Below are 19,119 nucleotides of genomic sequence, written 5' to 3' on the forward strand. Positions count from 1 at the left end.
TTTCTTTGCTTATTTTCACTCTGAAGAAGCCTGTAATCTCTCGTAAACAAATTTGTCTCTCTTGCCCCTAGCATCTTTCTAAATAACTTTCAGTAAAAATTATATTACTTCAACCAAAAATAAACTTAGGGTGTGACATAATAGTGATTTCCATGCATTCACATAAAAAGATTTTATATTTCTAGGACTATATAAGTAAAATGATTATATTTTATTTATAGAAGAAATCAAACTTTTTACAAGTCAGAGATTTAAACTCAGGACACTTTAATTAAAAAAGATGCACAGGACAGGGGGACCTTGGTTCCCTGCTGAGACCACCCGTCAGCCGTACCTGCCACAGAAGCAGCAGTCGCCTTGCTCCTGAAGTGGCAGCTGTGACCTGGCAGGCACCACACCCAACTAGCAGGACCCCCCCAGTTCAACTCTTCACTGTGATGGTTCTACCCATAACTACTGAAAAAAAAAATTACTCTGGGCCCCCTGGAAATCTGTCTTTTTTAAACAGTCCAAGTGTTCCCTAATTGCACCTGAGGCTACTGCCATCCTTGTTCCAATGCCCCTGGGGGCAGTCTCACCCATCTGGGAAAACTGCCCTATAAAGTCTTGACCAGGAAGCACTCTGCAGAAGGGAACCCAAGATGTGCTTGGAGCATGCAGGCCTCCCATGATGCTCTCAGCTGCAGTCCTTCCTCAGAGTCTCTTATCATTGCTACATAGCCTGAAGAATATTTTGTTTGTTTGAGGGCCATACCCAGCAGTGCTCAGGGCTTACTCCTGGCTCTGTGCTCAGGGATCACTCATGGTGGGACTCAGAGAACCGTATGGAGTTCCGGGGATCAAACCAGGTTAGGGGCCTCATGCAAACAAATGCCCTACTCTCTGTGTTATCACTCTGACCCCAGGATTCTTTTTTCATGTCTGTTTTTGTAATTATTAATTCTCCCTCCCATTGTTATTGTTGATGTTGATCGTCTTGTTGTAGAGGCTGGGAGGTGGTCCCACCCCGGGCTGTGGTGCTCACAGATTGGGCCACAGTGCTCACAAGAGCTTCAGTGATGGTGCTCCCACACATGCTCAACAAAGGGTGCACTCTCAGCTGAGGCCACAAGTCCTGATTGTGGCGCTTGCCAGGGCTCCTGCAGCACTCACACATGTGCGCATCAGAGTTGCACTCCGTGGTCATGTGGCTCACACATTTTTAGGTTATGAACAGTGCTTGTTTGGTCATACCTGTTTGTGGTGCTTATACACCTTGCTGAGGGACACTGATTGCTTGGGGCACCGAGGATGGCTTCCAGGATAGTACTCGCTGCCTGTGGGAACAAGACTGAGCTATGGTCTTGCACTCAAGCAGCCTCTCAGCCCCATGCTGTTCCTCTGGGCCAAGAATTTTGTTAGTTTTTGTCTTTTGAGTTATACCAGATATGCTCAGGGGTCCCTCCTGACCTTGCTTTTGGGACGTTGGCTATTGGGAATCAGATCCAGGCCTCCTCTCTAGCCCTTTATTGGTTTTACGGCTTGATTCTTTGGTTTGGGAGCTGCACCCAATTGTATTCAGGGCTCTCTCCTGGCTCTGTGGTCAGAGATCACTCCTGATAGGGTTTGGGGAATCGATCATACGTGATGCTGGAGATCAAACCAGAGTTGGCCAGATACAAGGCCAACCCTACCTGCTATACTAGCTATCCAGCCTCTCAAGAATGTTTTCTTTTGGAGTGCTATAGTACAGCAGGTAGGGCATTTGCCTTGAATGCAGCTGATATTTGATATCTGTCACCCCATATGATCTCCCAAGCCCATCAGGAATGATACCGCTAGGTGTGGCCTGCCCCCCCAGCCCCACTGCCCCCCAAAATAAGTTTTCTTTTTAAAATGTGTTTATTCTCTCCTATCCTCTCGCCTTCCTCCCATCCCCCTCCCATACCTACACACACACTTGTTTCAGTGACTGGAGGTCACAAGCACCTGTGCCAGTTATTGTACTGTTTGCCAGGGCTCTCACTCTGCCACAGTGCTCAAACACACTTGGTGGTTTACTGGAGAGTACACACTGAGTTCTCATTCCCTGCGTCCCTGTGTCCTAGAGCCGCTGGCCCTGCATTCAGACATGTGGGGCAGATTGGGCCTTAACCTTACAGGCCTCAGGTTTGAGTTTTTGTCACTGAATTTCCAAGAACTTCCCTGAAGAATTTATTGTGTCATTGTTTTGTATTTTTGCACCATACCCGGTGCTGCTCAGGGCTAATTCCTGGTGATACTTGAGATCAAACTATGGGCTCTTGCATGCAAAGAATGTGTTTCAGTGGCTAAATCATCTCCCCAGTCCCTGGTTGGTGCATTCTTAACAAAGATGGACTTCAGGCCTGATGACCAGCCTCATTTTGGCTTGAAGGACAAATTCTGTTGATCCCCTCTACAGGAGCAGAATCTCTGGGGGAGAAGGTGAGCAAGATGCTTGGCTATAAATCTTCCACTTGGAGCTAGACTGCATGAAGCCTCTGAATCGTCTGGAAAAGAGTAGATGACTGGTTTTGTGGGGGGAGTAGTGTTAGGAAAGAGAAAGACGGTCACAGACTAGATCTGTTCAAGTAAAAGCCAGCTAGACCCCTAAGATTTCTGCCTATGGAGGGAACCAGGCAAGACGACCTCAAAGTACCCTTCTCGTCTTCAAGATTCAGGTGTCTAGAGTTTTAATCCGAGGGACCCTTGTGAGTAGCCTGCAGAGAAAAATGTTACAGTAGTTGAGTGACTGGGCTTTTTTTTTTTTTTTTTCATTTTCTTGATTTGTAGGTCTGTGCTCGGGCCTAAATGAAGCCATTTCCTTCTATCTCTGAATGTCTGTGTCCTTTCTCTGTGTAGGAATGCATCCATGGGCTCTGTTATTTGAAAGCATCTAAAAAGGCTTTGGTGACGTGACCTTGGTTTTCTCCATCAGGTCTGACCCAGCTGCTTTTGCGTCCCGACTGGAGAAACGCAGTGAGTTCCGAAAGCAGCCAGTGGGGCACTCCAAGCAAGGTGACTTTATCAAATGCATGGAACAGAAGGTGGGAACCGCTGGACGTGCATGTGTGTGTGTGTGTCTGTGTGTGTCTGTGTCTGTGTGTCTGTGTCTGTGTGTCTGTGTCTGTGTGTCTGTGTGTGTAACCGCTGGATGTGCATCTGTGGTGTGTGTGTGTGTGTGTGTGTGTGTGTGTGTGTCCCCTGCCTTAGGCCCACTAATACTCTCCACCCTAATCTTCATCCCTGTCCTCTTGGCTTTTTCATGGCTCAGCTGGATCACTGAACACTCTCTCTTCTTAGTCCAGTCCTTTTTACAAATGGTATCTTGCTCTGCCGGGCAAGAGACTGAGGTCACAGTGGTAATACAGGAGGATAAAAGAATAATCGAGAGAGGGAGATGGGGGAGAGGAAGTGGGGATGGAAGGAGAGAAACTGGGAAAGGTACTGGCGAAGGGATGGGTATTGGAAAATTTTAACTATGTATCTCACAGTATTTTAATAAATAACAGATAAGCAAAAAAAAAAAAAGAAGAATATTCCCTGCTTCCAGGGGTGCAGTCACATGTCCCAGGCCAGCCACACATGACACTGGATAGTGGGGATGGGGAAATAAGTGCTTAATACACTCCAGTCACTTTTTTGTAGAGGCCCACCTGGCAGGGGCCACATCTAAAATTGCTGAGTGGGAGGCAGGTTGGGATCCTTCTCGGGGTCTCATAATATGAGGCATGTACTCGACCACTTGTACTGTCTCCCCAACCCCTAAGGCCCTGTTATTGTTTTATGTGGGTGCAGGGATTTGAAGTACGACCATATCCATATTCGAAGTATGACCAGTAAGACCTGTGCGCAGGTCTTACTCCTGGCTCTGTGCTTAGGAATCACTCCTGGTGGTGTTCTGGGGACCACATGCAGAGCGAGGAATCTAACCAGGTGCAGCTGAATTCAAGGCGATTCCTTCCCTCCTCGACTGTCTCTCTTGCGCAGCGTTCCTGTTATCTTTTCGTTGGTTTGGTTTCAGGGCCACAACTGGCTGTGCTCAGCATTTTCTCCTAGCTCTGTGCTCAGGGATCACTCCTGGTGAGACTTAGGGGACCTTATGTGGTATCAGGGATCGAATCTGGGTCAGCACATCCAAGAGATCTTCCCTGTCTACTGGACTATCTCACTGGTCCATCTCCTATTTTTAAATAAGAATCAACTCTGGGGAAAAGCAGGTCGAAAGCTGTGTATTAGAAAATTAACCAAATACAATATTTCAAAAACTTTCCTAATAGACCCCACAGTCACAGTCCTCCCGTTGTTCATCAATTTGCTCGAGCGGGCCCAGTAACGTCTCCATTGTGAGACTTGTTGTTTCTGTGTTTGGCATATTGACTGCCTCACGGGTAGCTTGCCAGGCTTTGCCGGGCTCTCCGAGAGGGGCAGAGGAATCGAACTCGCGTCAGCCATGTTGGCTGCGTGCAAGGCAAATGTCCTACCGGCTGTGCTATCGCTCCAGCCCACAGTAAAAACTATTTTTAGGAGCTAGAGCTGTACCACAGTGGGTAGGGTGCTTGCCTTGAATGTGGCCAACCTGGGTTTGATCCCCAGCACCACATATGGTTCCCCTGTGCCCTGCCAGGAGTGATCCCTGAGTGCAGAACAGGAGTAAGCCCTGAATACTGCTGGTGTGACCCCAAAATTAAAATACATAATGCATACATCACTGTCACTGTCCTCCCGTTGTTCATCAATTTGTTCGAGGGGGTCCAGTAACATTGTGAGACTTGTTCCTGTGTTTGGCATAGCCCCTTAACACTGTGAGACTCGTTACTGTGTTTGGCATATCGAACAGGTAGTTTTCCAGGTTTTGCCCTGTGGGCGAGATCCTCTCGGTAGCTTGCCAGGCTCTCCAAGAGGGGCGGAGGAATCGAACTCGGGTTGGCCCATTGGCCTCATGCAAGGCAAACGCCCTACCCACTGTGCTCCAGCCCATGCATAGATATATATGTATATATGCATAATACATACAGTTATATGTATATAAGTTTGTACCATGATGCAATTCATTATATACACATGTATAAGATTATAACTGTTTCCCCTTCTCTGTTGTTTTAGTTTGTTGTTGTTTCAGTGTATCAGGGGTTACACTATTGGTTACAGTGCTCCAACATTCTTGGTTGTGGTACCGGTACACTGTTGGTTGCAGTGTACCTGGGGTCCCCTATTTTCGCTGTCAGGGCTCAAAGCTGAGGATTGCACTAAGCGATGTGGGCCAGTTGGGGGGTATCAACTCTCAGCTTCATACATGCAAAGTAGATACACCACTAAATTACGTCTCCTGAGCCCCTGAAGCAAAATCTTTATACATCAGTACTCAGACTGAAGATGATACAGGAGATAAGGCCCTTCCTTGCAAAAGCCAACCTCAGTTCAAGTCCTGGCTCCACATGTGATGCTTGAGCACCACCAAAAGTGATCCCTTAGCACAGAGCCAGGAGTAAGCCCTGAGAACCTCTAGGTGTGGCCCTACAACCAAAAAGCTAATTAAATGAATAAAGCAGTATTACTTTTACTACATATAAGTCACTGCCTTACGTTTTTCTTTTCTTTTTTTTCTTTCTTTTTTTTGTTTTGATTTGTTTTGCTGGACTGGAGCAATACCACAGCGGGTAGGGCATTTGCCTTGCACGCGGCCGACCTGGGTTCAACTCTTCTGTCCCCTCGGAGAGCCTGGCAAGCTACTGGAAGTATCCTGCCTGCGCGGCAGAGCCTGGCAAGCTCCCCATGGCTATTGGATATGCAAAAAAAAAAAAACAGTAACAGCAAGTGTCACAAGGGAGATGTTACTGGTGCCTGCCTGAGCAAATGGGTGGACAATGGGAGGACAGTGCTCCAGTGTAATTTGTTTTGCTTGGAGTGCTGCTCTGGGCTTGGTGTTCAGGGGTTGTCCCTGCTGGTTACTTTGGTGCTGGGATTTTGAAACCAGGACTTCCAAGTGCAGAGCCTGAGCTCGAGCCCTTTGATCTCACTCCCTGTCCCTTGTTTTCTTCTCAAAGAACTTTGGCCACTATCCAGTAAATGACTTCATGATCTGTAATTTATAATATACCAGTCAGGGTGCTACATAGAAAAATTGGAGTGGGCTAGAACCAAGAGGGGAATATGCAGAGGTTCAGGCATGGGTCGAGGTCCTCAGTAAGGAGTCACAGTGAAAATTCAGCATGGTTATTTGACTGGAGAATAACTTTGCTTGCTTTGCTTATCTTAAATTTTAAGGATCGATCAGATTCTTAACTGGTCTGAACAGGATCAATGGTCAGTAGGTTAATTATTACCAGGTTGAAGAGCACATTTACTTGTATGACATAGTTACAGTTTATGTGCAAACAGCTTCTATATAAATATTTTAACATGTAATTTCCTGTAATAAATATTTATAATGTCAAGGTTACAGATAGTGGAACCTTGGGACTATTACTGTATTTTAAACTTTCAGTGTTATATTGGAAAAGATCCCTTCTTTCTTATCCACTTAGACAGAGGAAGGCTAATGGCTAACCCATACCCTCCATTCCCAAAGCCTTTTCTTCACTTTGAGCTTTTGAGAGAAACTCACAGGAGAGCCATCATTTCTCTTTTATAATGATTTTTTAATTCTTTCCTTTTCCACCATGATAGGTAAACAATATAATCCACTTGCAATTATAAGACACAGTTTCAGAGGGAAATATCAATGTAATGCCCTAACCATTATAGAAAGGAAAGTAGTTTTTTAAAAAGCACACATTTTAATGTGTAAGTGCTTGGACATAGTTCTGCTGTGGGACCGCAGGCGGTCATCAGGTGCATGGTGCTAGGAAGTTTACACTTGGAGCTTAAGTCTTTTATTTCTACAAGTGAAAATGTCAGTGAAGGATGGGTTCAGGGACGCTGAAGCCCTGGTCTCAGTGATTGAAAGATGGAAGGCAGCTGTGCAAAGGGAAGATTTTGTTCACACACACACACACCTGAGGGTGAGTGGTATGGAAAAGAAACTTGAGTTTTGGACAACTAGCATATGAAGGGAAAGATATTTTAGGATGCTGCCAAATGTGTAAGAATGTAAACCCAAAAAATAGGCTACATTTGAATAAGATTTTTTTTTCTTTTTGCAGAGGATTTGGGCCATACCTGGTAGTACTCAGGAGCTGCTCTTGGCTCTGTGTTCAGGGGTCACTCTTGGCAGTGATCAAGGCACAATAAGCAGTTTTGGAGATCTGACCCAGGGTCTGCCACATGCAAGGGGAGCTCCTTAACTCCTGGACTATGTCACTGACCCCATGATAGGTTTTTCTATACTAGATATTTTGACTAATCTGGATGAGTTCTGTGGACATTGTTTGTGAAAGAAAGGCTTGGATTTGTTACAGTGCATAGTAATGAAAAGTAGTGGGGTAGTTATGGTTACAGCCCTCAGAATTCCTCACCTAGATTGTGTTTTAACTTTCAAATCAAATATTATAAGGTCAGGGGGCCAGAGTGATAGCACAGCAGGGTAGGGCATTTGCCTTGCACACAGCCAACCCGAGTTCGATTTCCCACATCCCATATGGTCCCCCGAGCACCATCAGGAGTAATTTCTGAGTGCATGAGCCAGGAGTAACCACTGTGCATCGCTGGGTGTGACCCAAGACCAAAATAAAATAAAATATATCTTCTAAAAAATATAAGGTGAAAATTATTCAGGCACATCATTTATTAAGCAGCAATAACTTTTTTGTGCATTGGCAGGAGGTGTCTCCTTGAACGGGCGATTGAAAGTCACTGCTCAAGGCAACTGAGCTGCCCACGGCCAGCTATGCTGTCTGAGACTGGAAGCAGCCTTAAATAACACAGTTCTCCTTTTTTCACCTCTTTCTTGGCTTACTGTGGAGCATATCAGAGGGCAGAGCACACTTAGTGTATGTAGTTACTGTGTAGAATGAAGAACTCTCAGGTACACGGTTACTTGGATATTGGACAGCTCACCTAGGTTGTAGGTCCTTTCCTTATGATAAATTGTATATTGATAATCTTTCTCATCCTGTCTTTCAGGCTGATGCCTTAGGGAAAAAATCTATGAGCAGAGGATTCACTAAGGACAAGGTACGTGTCGAATGAAACATCTGTAATGAGATTTGCAAATTTGAACATGTGCATTTTGTGTGGTTCACTGACTCTCCTATGAATTTTGTCTTTGATATGACCCTGGCAGAGTTTGGGTCCTGGGGGGCTAGAGCAAATGTGAAGGAATGTGATGGTGCCCTTCCTTCTGCAGGAATTAGATTTGGAAGGGGAGGAGAGGGGAGAACCAGGGATTGAGCTCAGGGCTCTAACATGTGACGCACATACCCTGCTAATAAGCTACATCCCTGCCTGGACCCAGGAATTCATATTTTTAAAATTGGGTAAAACTGTTTTCCACTTAATTTTCAGATTTGAAGCCACCTTACTCTGGAAAGCTGTTACAGTTAGTAGCCAAGATCTCTCTTCCTAGCTCCACAGTGCTCTAGAGGTCATTGGTGAGGTGAAGCATTGGAAGCACATGGTGACCTACAGACTTGTAGAGGAGAGCTGTCCTGCTGAGTGAGGGCCCGCATCCCTGGGCACACCGCTCCCTTCCTGACTTGCTCCTCCCACGAGACTTACAAATAGAGTTCAGTTGTTTTACTTTTTTAATTGTCAGGGCTAATCCCCTCTTATTTTCTCTTTCAGACTCTGAGTTCAATCTTTAACATTGAGATGGTTAAAGATAAGACAGCAGAAGAAATAAAACAGGTAATGACTGCCGATGGGTTGGCATCCTTTATGGAAATGTGGGACTGTGTACTCTGAAAGAAATCTGAAAGCAGGAACGGACATAGGTTTCCTAGCGCCATTTCTTAACCAAATTTAAAGGCAAAAATGATGAATATCAGAACAATAGTGGCATGAGAAAACTTGTCTCCTTAATTTTTCTCATGTATGTCTAACAACTTACCTGTCCCTTTTTCACTACTATTACTCACATCTTATTTAAAATAATCATTGCTCTACCTGGATTCTTATACTCTCTTTCTGTTTTTATTTGTCTAATTTTGGTTTTGGGTCATACCAGCAATGTTCAGGTTACTCCTGGTTCTGCTCTCAGGAATCAGGGATCACTCCTGGCAATGTCCAGGGGACTATTTGGGATGCCGGGGAATCAACCCAGGTCAGCTATAGGTAAACGAGTGCCCTCCCTGCAGTCCTCTCTCTGTCCCCATGTCTTTCTGAATAGCTTTTCCTGTTCTCCTTTTCACCATTGCCCCTTCCCCTTGAGACCCTCTCTAACTGATTCCTCTTTAAGTTCTGCATGGTGCATTAGTTAAGATAGACACAGACTCCAGAACCAAGCTGCCGGTTTAGAATCTGAGCTCTGCTGCTTACTGGCTGAAGGAATTTAGTAAGTTAATTAACCTCGCTTGATTTTAGTTCTCTTCTCTGTGAAGTGTGGAGATAATAATAGTACTTTTCTCAGAGTTATTTGGAGAATTAAATGACTTAATGTTTATAACACTTAAAATAGTGTGTGTTACAGAACAAGTGCTATATTTGTGCTTTAAAATAAATGAATAAACATAAGTTTATGTCACTGTTCAAAATGACCTCCCATGTCCCCAAGCAGACAGAATCCTCCATTGCTGCGGGAAACTTCCTGAATGCTTCCTTCAAAGTACTCAAAAACTGTCCAGTCTGTTTGGTTATTTCATGTTCCTTGATTGCTTTGCAGTTTGTGTTTCGTGTCACATTTCCCCTCTTCTGATTTGATTATCATAAGCCACTTTTTGACATTCCTTTTGGTTTCATGCGTGATGTTTACATATGTTAAGAGAATCAAAAGCAGTACACTGTGTGTCAGATATAGAATTTACTGCTTCATATGCACAATTTCATAAACTCTCGTAACGACCCTGCAGAGTGGTACTGTTATTCCCATTGTGCAATTGAAGAAACTGTAAGAGCTAAGTGATAGCATCACGAGTGGTAAAGCAGGCACTCAAACCCTTGTTTGTTTGGCTGCATCATGTTTCCCTTCAGGAAGTTATGCCAGTTGCTCTGTGTTCCCTTTGAGTAATAAAATCATTTATTTCAATTTATTAACCAACTATTCGGTATTAGGCTTTGCCAGGCACAGAGATAAATGAGAGAATTCCCTGCCCTCGGAGGAGTCTTAACCTTGTGAAGGGACAGACACAGAAACCTGCAAGAACCCAGGAACTAGCTGCTGTTCTTAGGGCCTGATGCAAGGAGATGGCAAACTGTGCCTTTGGGAAGAAGCGCCAAAAGAAAGTTGACACCAAGCATGTCCTTTAAGGAGGAGAGGCCTCCCCAGAGACCTGATCGTATGACAAGTAGCATTGAGACTATAATTTTAGATACAAATTTGTGTTCATTAATTTTTTCGTTTAGTTTTTGTTTTGGGGTCACACCCAATGGTGCTTGGGGGCTGACTCCTGGCCCTGAGCTCAGGGATTACTCCTGGCGGGGCTTGTGGGACTATATGGAATGCTGAGGATCGAACCTGGGCTGGCTGCTTGCATGGCAAGTACCTTACCCACTGTATTGTCACTCTGGTCCTGATTAAAGTGATTCTGAGTTCCTTTCGACACAGTTTGTGGGGAGATGACTCAAAGGGCTAGTGTGCATGTTCTGAGTGTTAAGGCCAGTGTTTGCTCCCTGACACCACACAATCCCCCTAGCACTGCTGAGCACCATGCTGGCAATCTATGAGCACTCTTGGTATAGCTCAAGGAAAAAAAATAAAATAAATTTGAGTAAGTAGCGTAAGCCATGTTAAAGGACTTATGTTAATCTCAAAAATGTTTGTGTGTAGGAGGCTACAAAGATAGTTCAGCAGGTAAGGTGCTTGCTTTGCGTGTGACCAGCCAGATTGATCCCTGGCACTGCAGAGAGTTCCCTTAGCATTGCCAGGAGTGATCCCCGAGCACAGAGCCATGAGTAAACCCTGAGTACCACCAGGTGTGGTTGCAAAACAAAAAAAGTATGTGTTAGCTTCTATACTGTATTAATATAGTTTAAACAAAGCAGGCACAATATGCTATCCTTAAAATGAGAAGGTTGGGGCTAGAGAGATCGTACAGTAAGGAGGGGGCTAGCCTTGCATGTAGCTGACCTGAGTTTGAGTCCCCGCATCCCAAATGGGCCCCCGAGCAGAGTCAGGAATGAGTCCAGAGTGCAGAGCCAGGTGTGCCCCCCCCCCCAAAAAAATCAAAAGGGCGAAAGCAATAGAACAGCAGGTAGGGTGTTTGCGTTGTACGAGGCCCACATAGGTTCGATCCGTGACATTCCATTTGGTCCCCCAAACACCACCAAGAGTAATTCCTGAGTGCAGAGCCAGGAGTAAACCCTGAACATTGCTGGGTTTGACCCAAAAAGACAAAAAAGAAAAAAATAATTAAGAAGGTAGTGTTTTTACAGGGGGAAAAATAGGCAAACTAATGTTAGGCTATACTGATAGAATGGTTTGCCTGCATCCTAGGAGATAATAGTCCCTCGATTATACTCTGACTAGTGACTTGGATTGGGGAAAGTTGACAGAGTACAGCAGTTTTATTCATCTTTTTTATTTTTTGCTTTTTTGGTCACAGCCAGTGATGCTCAGTGGTTACTCCTGGCTCTGCACTCAGGAATCACTCCTGGTGGTGCTCCGGGGACCATACGGGATGCTGGGAATCGAACCCGGGTCGGCCACGTGCAAGGCAAACGGCCTACCCGTTGTGCTACTGCTCCAGCCCCCAGTACAGAATTTTAAAGCAGGGTGGCCTATTCTTCAACACTAGCTTGCTCGGGTGTCAGGTTGGCTATTTCTTTCCCAATTTCTGTGCCTTGGCTAATGCTGTTATTATCTGCATTTGCATCTCATACTTCTGTTTTTCTGCGTCTTTCAGAAAAATAAACTTCTTTATCCAGTTAACACTTGATTGTTCTGTATGATCTAATTCAAGTGTCACCTCCTCTCGAACTTATCGCTGAACCTAGATTAGGTGCCCTTTTGTTGTTCTCAAAGCACCTTGGACTCTGGTTTATATTGTAATTCTCATAAGCTAAGCACAGGCCTTCGTTATTTCAACCAGTCTTGAGTCGTGACAGTAGTCCTGTAAGGTTGATGTTATTGCTGTTCTGTTGATGACTACATTGATGTTACTTTGTATCGGCAATTTGCCCAAAGTAGCATTGCTGGCAGGTAATTGGAACTGGAAATTTGTAGCCAGTTATGCATGACTCCAAATCCTGGTTCTGAATGACTTATATCCTGGTCTTCTGAGAAGACCCACAGTTAGCTGGGGAATGTGCATTTGGGGAGGAACAGAGAATATATGGGGGGGAGGGGTGGAGAGCCTGTCTCCTGCACAAAGCCACGTCTTGAGAAAAATGAATAACAAGGTCATCGAATCCATTTCTCTGGCAGTGATTTGTTATTAAGAGTTGCAGTTTAATCATCTAGAAAAGCAGGTGCTATTAAATCTTTTTTGTAATCACGTACTAGTAATAAAAGTATTATGTTGGGTTTTCCTCCTGTTATCAAATAGTATATTACTCTGAGCAATGAAAGCTGTCACCGTTTCTTGGCATAGGTTGAAAGGATCACCCACATGTCACCCTCTCCTTTTTTGTACAGATTTGGCAGCAGTATTTTGCAGCAAAAGATACAGTCTTCGCCGTTATTCCTGTAAGTACTTTGGAGGGAAATGAAGGTCAGGGCTCCAACCTTAGCAGGCAGTTGCCTTTACTTTTTCTATGTTTATTGCCTCTTGAGAACTTACATTTATAGCTCGGAGGTTTTTTATTATGCCCTGAGCACCAAAGATTGGACGCTCCATATGGTATATTTATGGCTCTTGTTTTTCCTCTTTCTTGTTTAGAAATGTCTCTGTGAGTCAAGTCCCTGACAAGGGAGCACAGCATAAGTTCATGTTGCTGAACAATTTCTGAATGTCCATTATTTCTTCTTAGTGTTTTCCAACCTTATTGTTGGAAATCAAGATAGGGCCTCTAGCATAGCTCTCTTCACTTCTCTGTAAATGACCTGTACCCAAGCTGACTTGGATTCTCCACTTAGTTCTTTTCTGCCTTTCTTACCAAGTGTTCTTGTTTCCTACTTAAAAATGCTCTCTTGGAGTTAGTCAGTGACTACGGCTACACCATTAAGCTCTGTGAGAAGGACGGGGTGCGGCTGACTTTTTCCTTACTGCCAACTTCTAACCTGAGAGCGCATTTGATGTTGTGGGTTATTCACCAGTTCTCCAAGTATTTTCTTCCATTAAGGATTACAGAACTTTATATCAAAATATTACTAAACTTGGAGTCGTTACTGGGCCCGCTCGAGCAAATCGATGAGCAACGGGAGGACAATGACAGTGACAGTGACTAAACTATGAGTTTGGCTAGCAGTCCAGCTAGCTATGAGTTCAATATCAGGTACTAATTAAGCATAAGATTGAGGGGGAAAAAAACCTAACATGAAAAAAATACAGCCTGGTCTTTTCAATGTCGTAAAAGTATTGCTGTCTTCTCACACACATATACTCTCACACTTCATGAATTCAACCTCAAAAAGCATCTGCACTTTTCTGCACTTCAGATCTCTGATACTAACTCATTGAACAGGTTCTTAGCCCTCTCTCTCAGATTTAATGTCCTTATACCTCTGACACCCTGTAGAGTTTGAAACATTTAAAGTATTCATTCTTTACACATAACTTTCAACAGCAAAGCGTGTCTGTCTGTTCTTCTGGGTCTAATGAGGGAGGACTGGGGGGTGGCTCAGAGGGCTGGGGCACATATTTTGCATGGGGGGCTGAGTTTTAACCCAAGCCCTGAAGGGTCCCCATAGCACCCAAGCACCAAGCCAGGAGTAGTCCCCCAGCATCATTAGGTGGGATGAGAACAAATTAAAAGTCGCTTTTTAAAAATTAGATACCTACTGTTTTCTTTATAGGGGCCACACCTAGTGTTGCTTTGGGGCTGCCTGGTTTTGAGGTACTTGACATTGAACTCATAGCTAGTTGGACTGCTAGCCGTGCTCAGCACCTTGGCTGTCTCCCACAAATCTCTCTCTTAAGAAGGATTTGCAGATGATAGGAACTAAGATTGATAGTTGACTTGAAGTTCTGTAGTTCAGTCTTAGTGAATTTAAGTGTTAAAACCTTTTGTGGGTTTTGGTTATGAATTGATTTTTTTTTTCTTTTTCTAATCTACAGAAAGAAAAATTTGATTTGATCTGGAAACGGGCTCAGTCCTGTCCAACAGTAAGTCAAGTGACCATATAGGGATTGCCTGTGTTTACCTCCAAACAAGAATGTTCTCTTCTTTTTAAGAAGGGGAAGGCGCCCCCCTCCCCAGCAGTGTCCAAGGGCCTTAGGGACACTTCGAGCAGTATCTGGCCGGACTGTGCAGGCCTCACCGTTAGTGCTCAGACTGAGCAGTACCAGGATGTTCAGACCCGGTGGTATTAGAGACCACATGGCTCTGCTCAGTAGACCATACTGTGCTCGGGATCAGATTCAGGGCCTCGCTCATGCTAGGTATTATACTCTGCCTCTTTGGGATAGCCCAGCATAAACAAAAGTTGTTCTCTCTTTCTTTTTTTTGCTTGGGGCCACACCCATCTGTGCTTTAGGGCTCAGTCCAGTTCTGTGCTTAGAGACCACTCCTGGTGATGCTTAGGGTACAGTATGTGGTGCCAGAGATTGAACCAGGGTAGACTGCATGCCAGGCAAGTAACTTACCTGCTGTACTATTTCTTCATCATGGTCATGTTTAGAGCCATGCTATAATATTAGCCTCAGATGCACTGTAGCACTGTCCTTCCATTGTTCATTGACTTGCTCAAGCGGGCACCAGTAACATCTCCATTGTGAGACTTGTTGTTACTGTTTTTGGCATATCAAATACATCGCAAGTAGCTTGCTGGACTTTGCCGTGTGGGAGGGATACTCTCAGTAGCTTGCCGGGCTCTCCAAGAGGGAAGGAGAAATCGAATCTGGGTTGGCCACGTGCAAGGCAAACGCCCTACCCGCTGTGCTATCACTCCAGCCCAGCCTCAGATGATGATAAGATAAATAATGACAACAGTTAGTGACATAAGTAATATAGCAGCATTGTCACATATGCAAATTAAAAAAGACCCCAATGTGTATCAAGAGTACAGATACATTTTGATGAATTTATGTAGATTTATGTATAACAGTGAAAACTAATAAATTAGTCATGCTTATCAGCATAACTAAATTCTAGAAGAAATAATGTGAAGTGAAAAACACAAGTTAGAAAAGAATCATATAGTTTGGGGACTGGAGAGAGTACAGGTATTAAGAATGTTTGCCTTGCACATGACTGACCCAGTTCCATTGCCAGCAGTGCATCTGTCCTCTAAGCACTGCTAGGAGTGATGTCTGAACCTAGAGCCAGGAGTAAGCCCTGAGCACTGCTGGGTGTGCCGCACACCCCACCCCCAAATAACCCCACAACTCCCCCCAAAAATAAGAAAAGAATACATACAGTTTAATATGAATTAGGTAGTTTTGGGGGGTTGGGTTTTGGGGGGTCATGGTTTGGGTCACATCCTGCTCTATTGAGAGACTCTTCTTGGCTCCATGCTCAAGCGTGACCTCCGTCAGTATGGGGGCAACATGTGCAATGGCAGAAGTTCAAAGGTGGGTTGAGAGTCTGCCGGGCAGTCACCTTGATTCTCGCGCTATCTCTCCAGCCCCCGGAGTAAGATTTTTTAAATATGCAACTAGTACTATTTATTTTTATGAGTATACACTTACTATACTTTAAGAATATAAAATCCTGAACCAGAGGACAGTCCACCAGTAGAAGGATGAAGAATTAACTGTGAGTGGCAGTGAAATGGGTTCCAAGAGAGCTTCACTTACATCTCTAATGCATTTTTCCTACTATGGGTTGGGAAGTATGTTGGTGGTTTTTATATTATCACCTATGAATTTGTAATTTTTAAAAATGCTTTTGAAACAAAATAGTGAAGAAATGGACTTAACACAGGTTGGGTGTTACAGGTGGTTCTATTCATTTCTCCCTCCCTTGTGTATTTGATCCTCAGTTCCTGTGTGCACTACCAAGAAGGGAAGGTTATGAGTTCTACGTGGGACAGTGGACTGGAACCGAGCTCCACTTCACTGCACTTATAAATATTCAGGTAAGTGGCTTGTGCTCATCCGAAGGAATCAGGCCTACCCCGCAGTGGAACCAAGAGCCCTTGCTCAGACTTTAAGGACCAGAATCTATGATGATTCCATGGCATTTGCTGTGAGAGAAGGAATTTTCGTACTTGGTATGTTGGACTAGTGTCTGAGGACCTCCTTAATATATAGCAGGTGGAAAAACTCCAGAACAAGGGGGCCATATTTTAGGGTTAAATTCTTGGCACCCCTATAAGTCCCCTAAAATCACCCGGAGTGATTCCTGAATGAAGAGCCAGGGGTAAGTCCTGAGCATCGCTGGGTGTGGAACAAAACTAAACATAAAACTCGGGGCTAGAGAGATAGTATAGTGGGTTGGAAGCTTACCTTGCAAGCATCGTACCCAGGTTCAATCCCGGCACCGTATATGGTCTCCAAGCTCTGCTAGGAGTGATCGATCCCTGAGCACAGAGCCAGGAGTAAACCCTGAACACTGCCAGGTATGGTCCAAAAAGACAAAACAAATTAAACAGACTTCTATAGACAAAGTCCGGAGATCTTTTTAGGTGTATAATTACTTCCTCCTGCATTGAAATGTTACTGTTGAACTCAGTATTCTTCCATGTCTGGACTTGAGATCTAGTAACCTGTTTTGTCCATCCTCATGACATTACGTGTTCCCATTCTTTTCCTCCCATCCTCTACCCAGGTTATTTTTAAAACTGCATTACAAATCTGACCCATGTGCAAACTCTCCAGCTGTTTGCTGCAGCTTAAAAGAGCTCAGTCTTCAGAGCCAGCCAAGGGGAGTAGATTTCAGCTGTGAAATGCACTAGTCCATAAAAGTGGCAATTACACAGGCATATTGCTTTCTTTAGAACTTGATTTGGTAGCTGCTTGTGCCATTTTGTTTTTAAATATATGGCCATGATGAAGGATTCACTGCCTGCTGTAAACATTTTCTGGGAAAAAAGCCAAACCTTTTTCAATTGAAGACACAAATAACACCTTGCAAACTGTCAGTTTCGCAGTGCCTTGGCAGGCCTCTTGGCCCCCTGCATACCAGTCCTCCAAGTCACAAGCCACCAGGGGCAGTTAAAAGTCAGAATTTTCTCTAGACTCTCTATTGCTCTGAAATTGTGGGCTTTTTGTGGTGGTATCTTATTGAGTCCTGATAAGTGTTCCTTCTTACAGACCCGAGGGGATGCTGCTGCCAGCCAGCTGATTTTATATCACTACCCTGATCTTAAGGAAGAAAAGGGCATAGTGCTAATGACTGCAGAAATGGATTCCACATTTCTGGTAAGAATCAGCGTTTCCCTCTCTGCTTTTAACTGGTGGTCCTGAAAATATTTCTTCTGCCAGAGCTCATGAGGTAAAGTTTCAGATACTACATACATTTACGTCTTCAAGTTGACAATAATTTTGTCTTGCTCCAGTCTCCTCCAAGTTGAGGTCAGTACAGATCCTCGTATTGAATCATTCAGACACGATTTCAGATTTGGTCCAGGGAGCCAGAGAAGTGATATAGTGCTTGCCTTGCATATTGCTGCTTCAGTTCTCTGCACAGCGTATGATCTCCTGAGCACTGTTAGAGCTGACTCCTGAGCAACACCAGATGTAACCCAAAGCCCTCCCCTGCAAAAAATGGGGACCAGAGAAATGGTTCAATAGCTGAAGTTTATATTTTACCTGTAGGCGGCCCAGGTTAGACCCCGGGCAATGTCTCCCAGACACCACCAGAACTCTCAAAAAAAAATTTTTTTTTTTAACCATTCTCTGTGGTGCTCAGAACTCACTCTTGGCTCTGCGCTCACTCCTGACTCTTGAGAATGTGGCTGGTAATAGTCTCTGAGCACTACTGGGTGTTGGCCCCAAACCAGACCCCCCAAAAAATAAGATTGAAAGTTCTGAAAACAGTTGTTTTTTTTTTTTTTTTTTTTGCTTTTGGGTCACACCTGACGATGCACAGGGGTGTTGCTCCTGGCTCTGTACTCAGGAGTTACTCCTGGCGGTGCTCAGGGGATCATATGGGATGCTGGGAATCGAACCCGGGCTGGCCATTGCAAGGCAAACGCCCTATCTGCTGTGCTATCGCTCCCTGAAAACAGTTTTTAATATGGCTTGAACTCTTTTGGTAACTGAATCTTTGTTTAAACTGATGTCCACTTTTAGTCCTTATTTTCCATCTTGGTGTGGAATGTAATTTTACTTGGCATATAATTTTACTAGGGTAATATTAATCTGCTTCAGTATGAGGAGCCATAGAATACACAATTATATGGTACCTTTCTGAAATTCGACAATTCTAGTGCCGGGACAATAGCTCGAAACAGAAGCCTCATGTGGAGGCTTTGGCACTGTATGGCTCCCAGGCCCAAGCAGTACTGCATCACTAGCCGAGTGTTGCTGAGGGTGACACCCAGGCTCTTCTAGGGAGGCCGCATCCCCACAAAAACCAAAAATCCAATAGCCCCGATGTTGGACATCTGACTCTTCAAGTGTCAGCTAAGAGCCTATAGAGAAGAGAAGGGCTCTTCAGAGTGGAGAGGAGTTCCAAGTCTAGGGTCCTTAGATCCTTCCATCCTTCATCTTCTTCCATACTGTTTATAGGTGCAGCATTCATAGACTTTAGCGATATTCCCTATTCCTGTTTGCAGAGATAAGCACTGACCATATGCTCCACATACTGATTTCCACAATATCTGTTCTCTGCATGTCCACGGCCAAGAACAGATTTTTAATAACTGTATAGCCTCTTTGTTTAGTCCTTGCTCATTTCAGTCTCATTTATCTGGCAAGGTTTAAGTAAGTTTAGGCTAGCTATAAGAAAGTGGATTCCTCAGTGCCTTTTTTCCCCTAAGATTGTTTCTTGTTTTGGGTTTTTTTTGTTTGTTTGTTTGGGGTGGGGGGGCCGTTCACA

General features: G+C 44.3%; 1 protein-coding gene across 1 annotated transcript in view; it reads left to right on the forward strand.

Annotated features, from left to right (window-relative positions):
- The window catches only part of ATPAF1 (ATP synthase mitochondrial F1 complex assembly factor 1), a 31,728-nt gene that overhangs the window by 2,740 nt on the left and 9,869 nt on the right, over positions 1-19,119 (forward strand). Inside the window, exons 2-8 of the mRNA XM_056122185.1 lie at positions 2,939-3,047; positions 8,065-8,115; positions 8,725-8,787; positions 12,671-12,721; positions 14,253-14,300; positions 16,118-16,213; positions 17,391-17,498. Of these exons, the coding sequence (XP_055978160.1) occupies positions 2,939-3,047; positions 8,065-8,115; positions 8,725-8,787; positions 12,671-12,721; positions 14,253-14,300; positions 16,118-16,213; positions 17,391-17,498 (526 nt within the window). The remainder of the gene's footprint in view (positions 1-2,938; positions 3,048-8,064; positions 8,116-8,724; positions 8,788-12,670; positions 12,722-14,252; positions 14,301-16,117; positions 16,214-17,390; positions 17,499-19,119) is intronic.

The sequence above is a fragment of the Sorex fumeus genome, unplaced genomic scaffold (assembly GCF_029834395.1).
Source record: "Sorex fumeus unplaced genomic scaffold, SorFum_2.1 ptg000045l, whole genome shotgun sequence".
NCBI lineage: Eukaryota > Metazoa > Chordata > Mammalia > Eulipotyphla > Soricidae > Sorex > Sorex fumeus.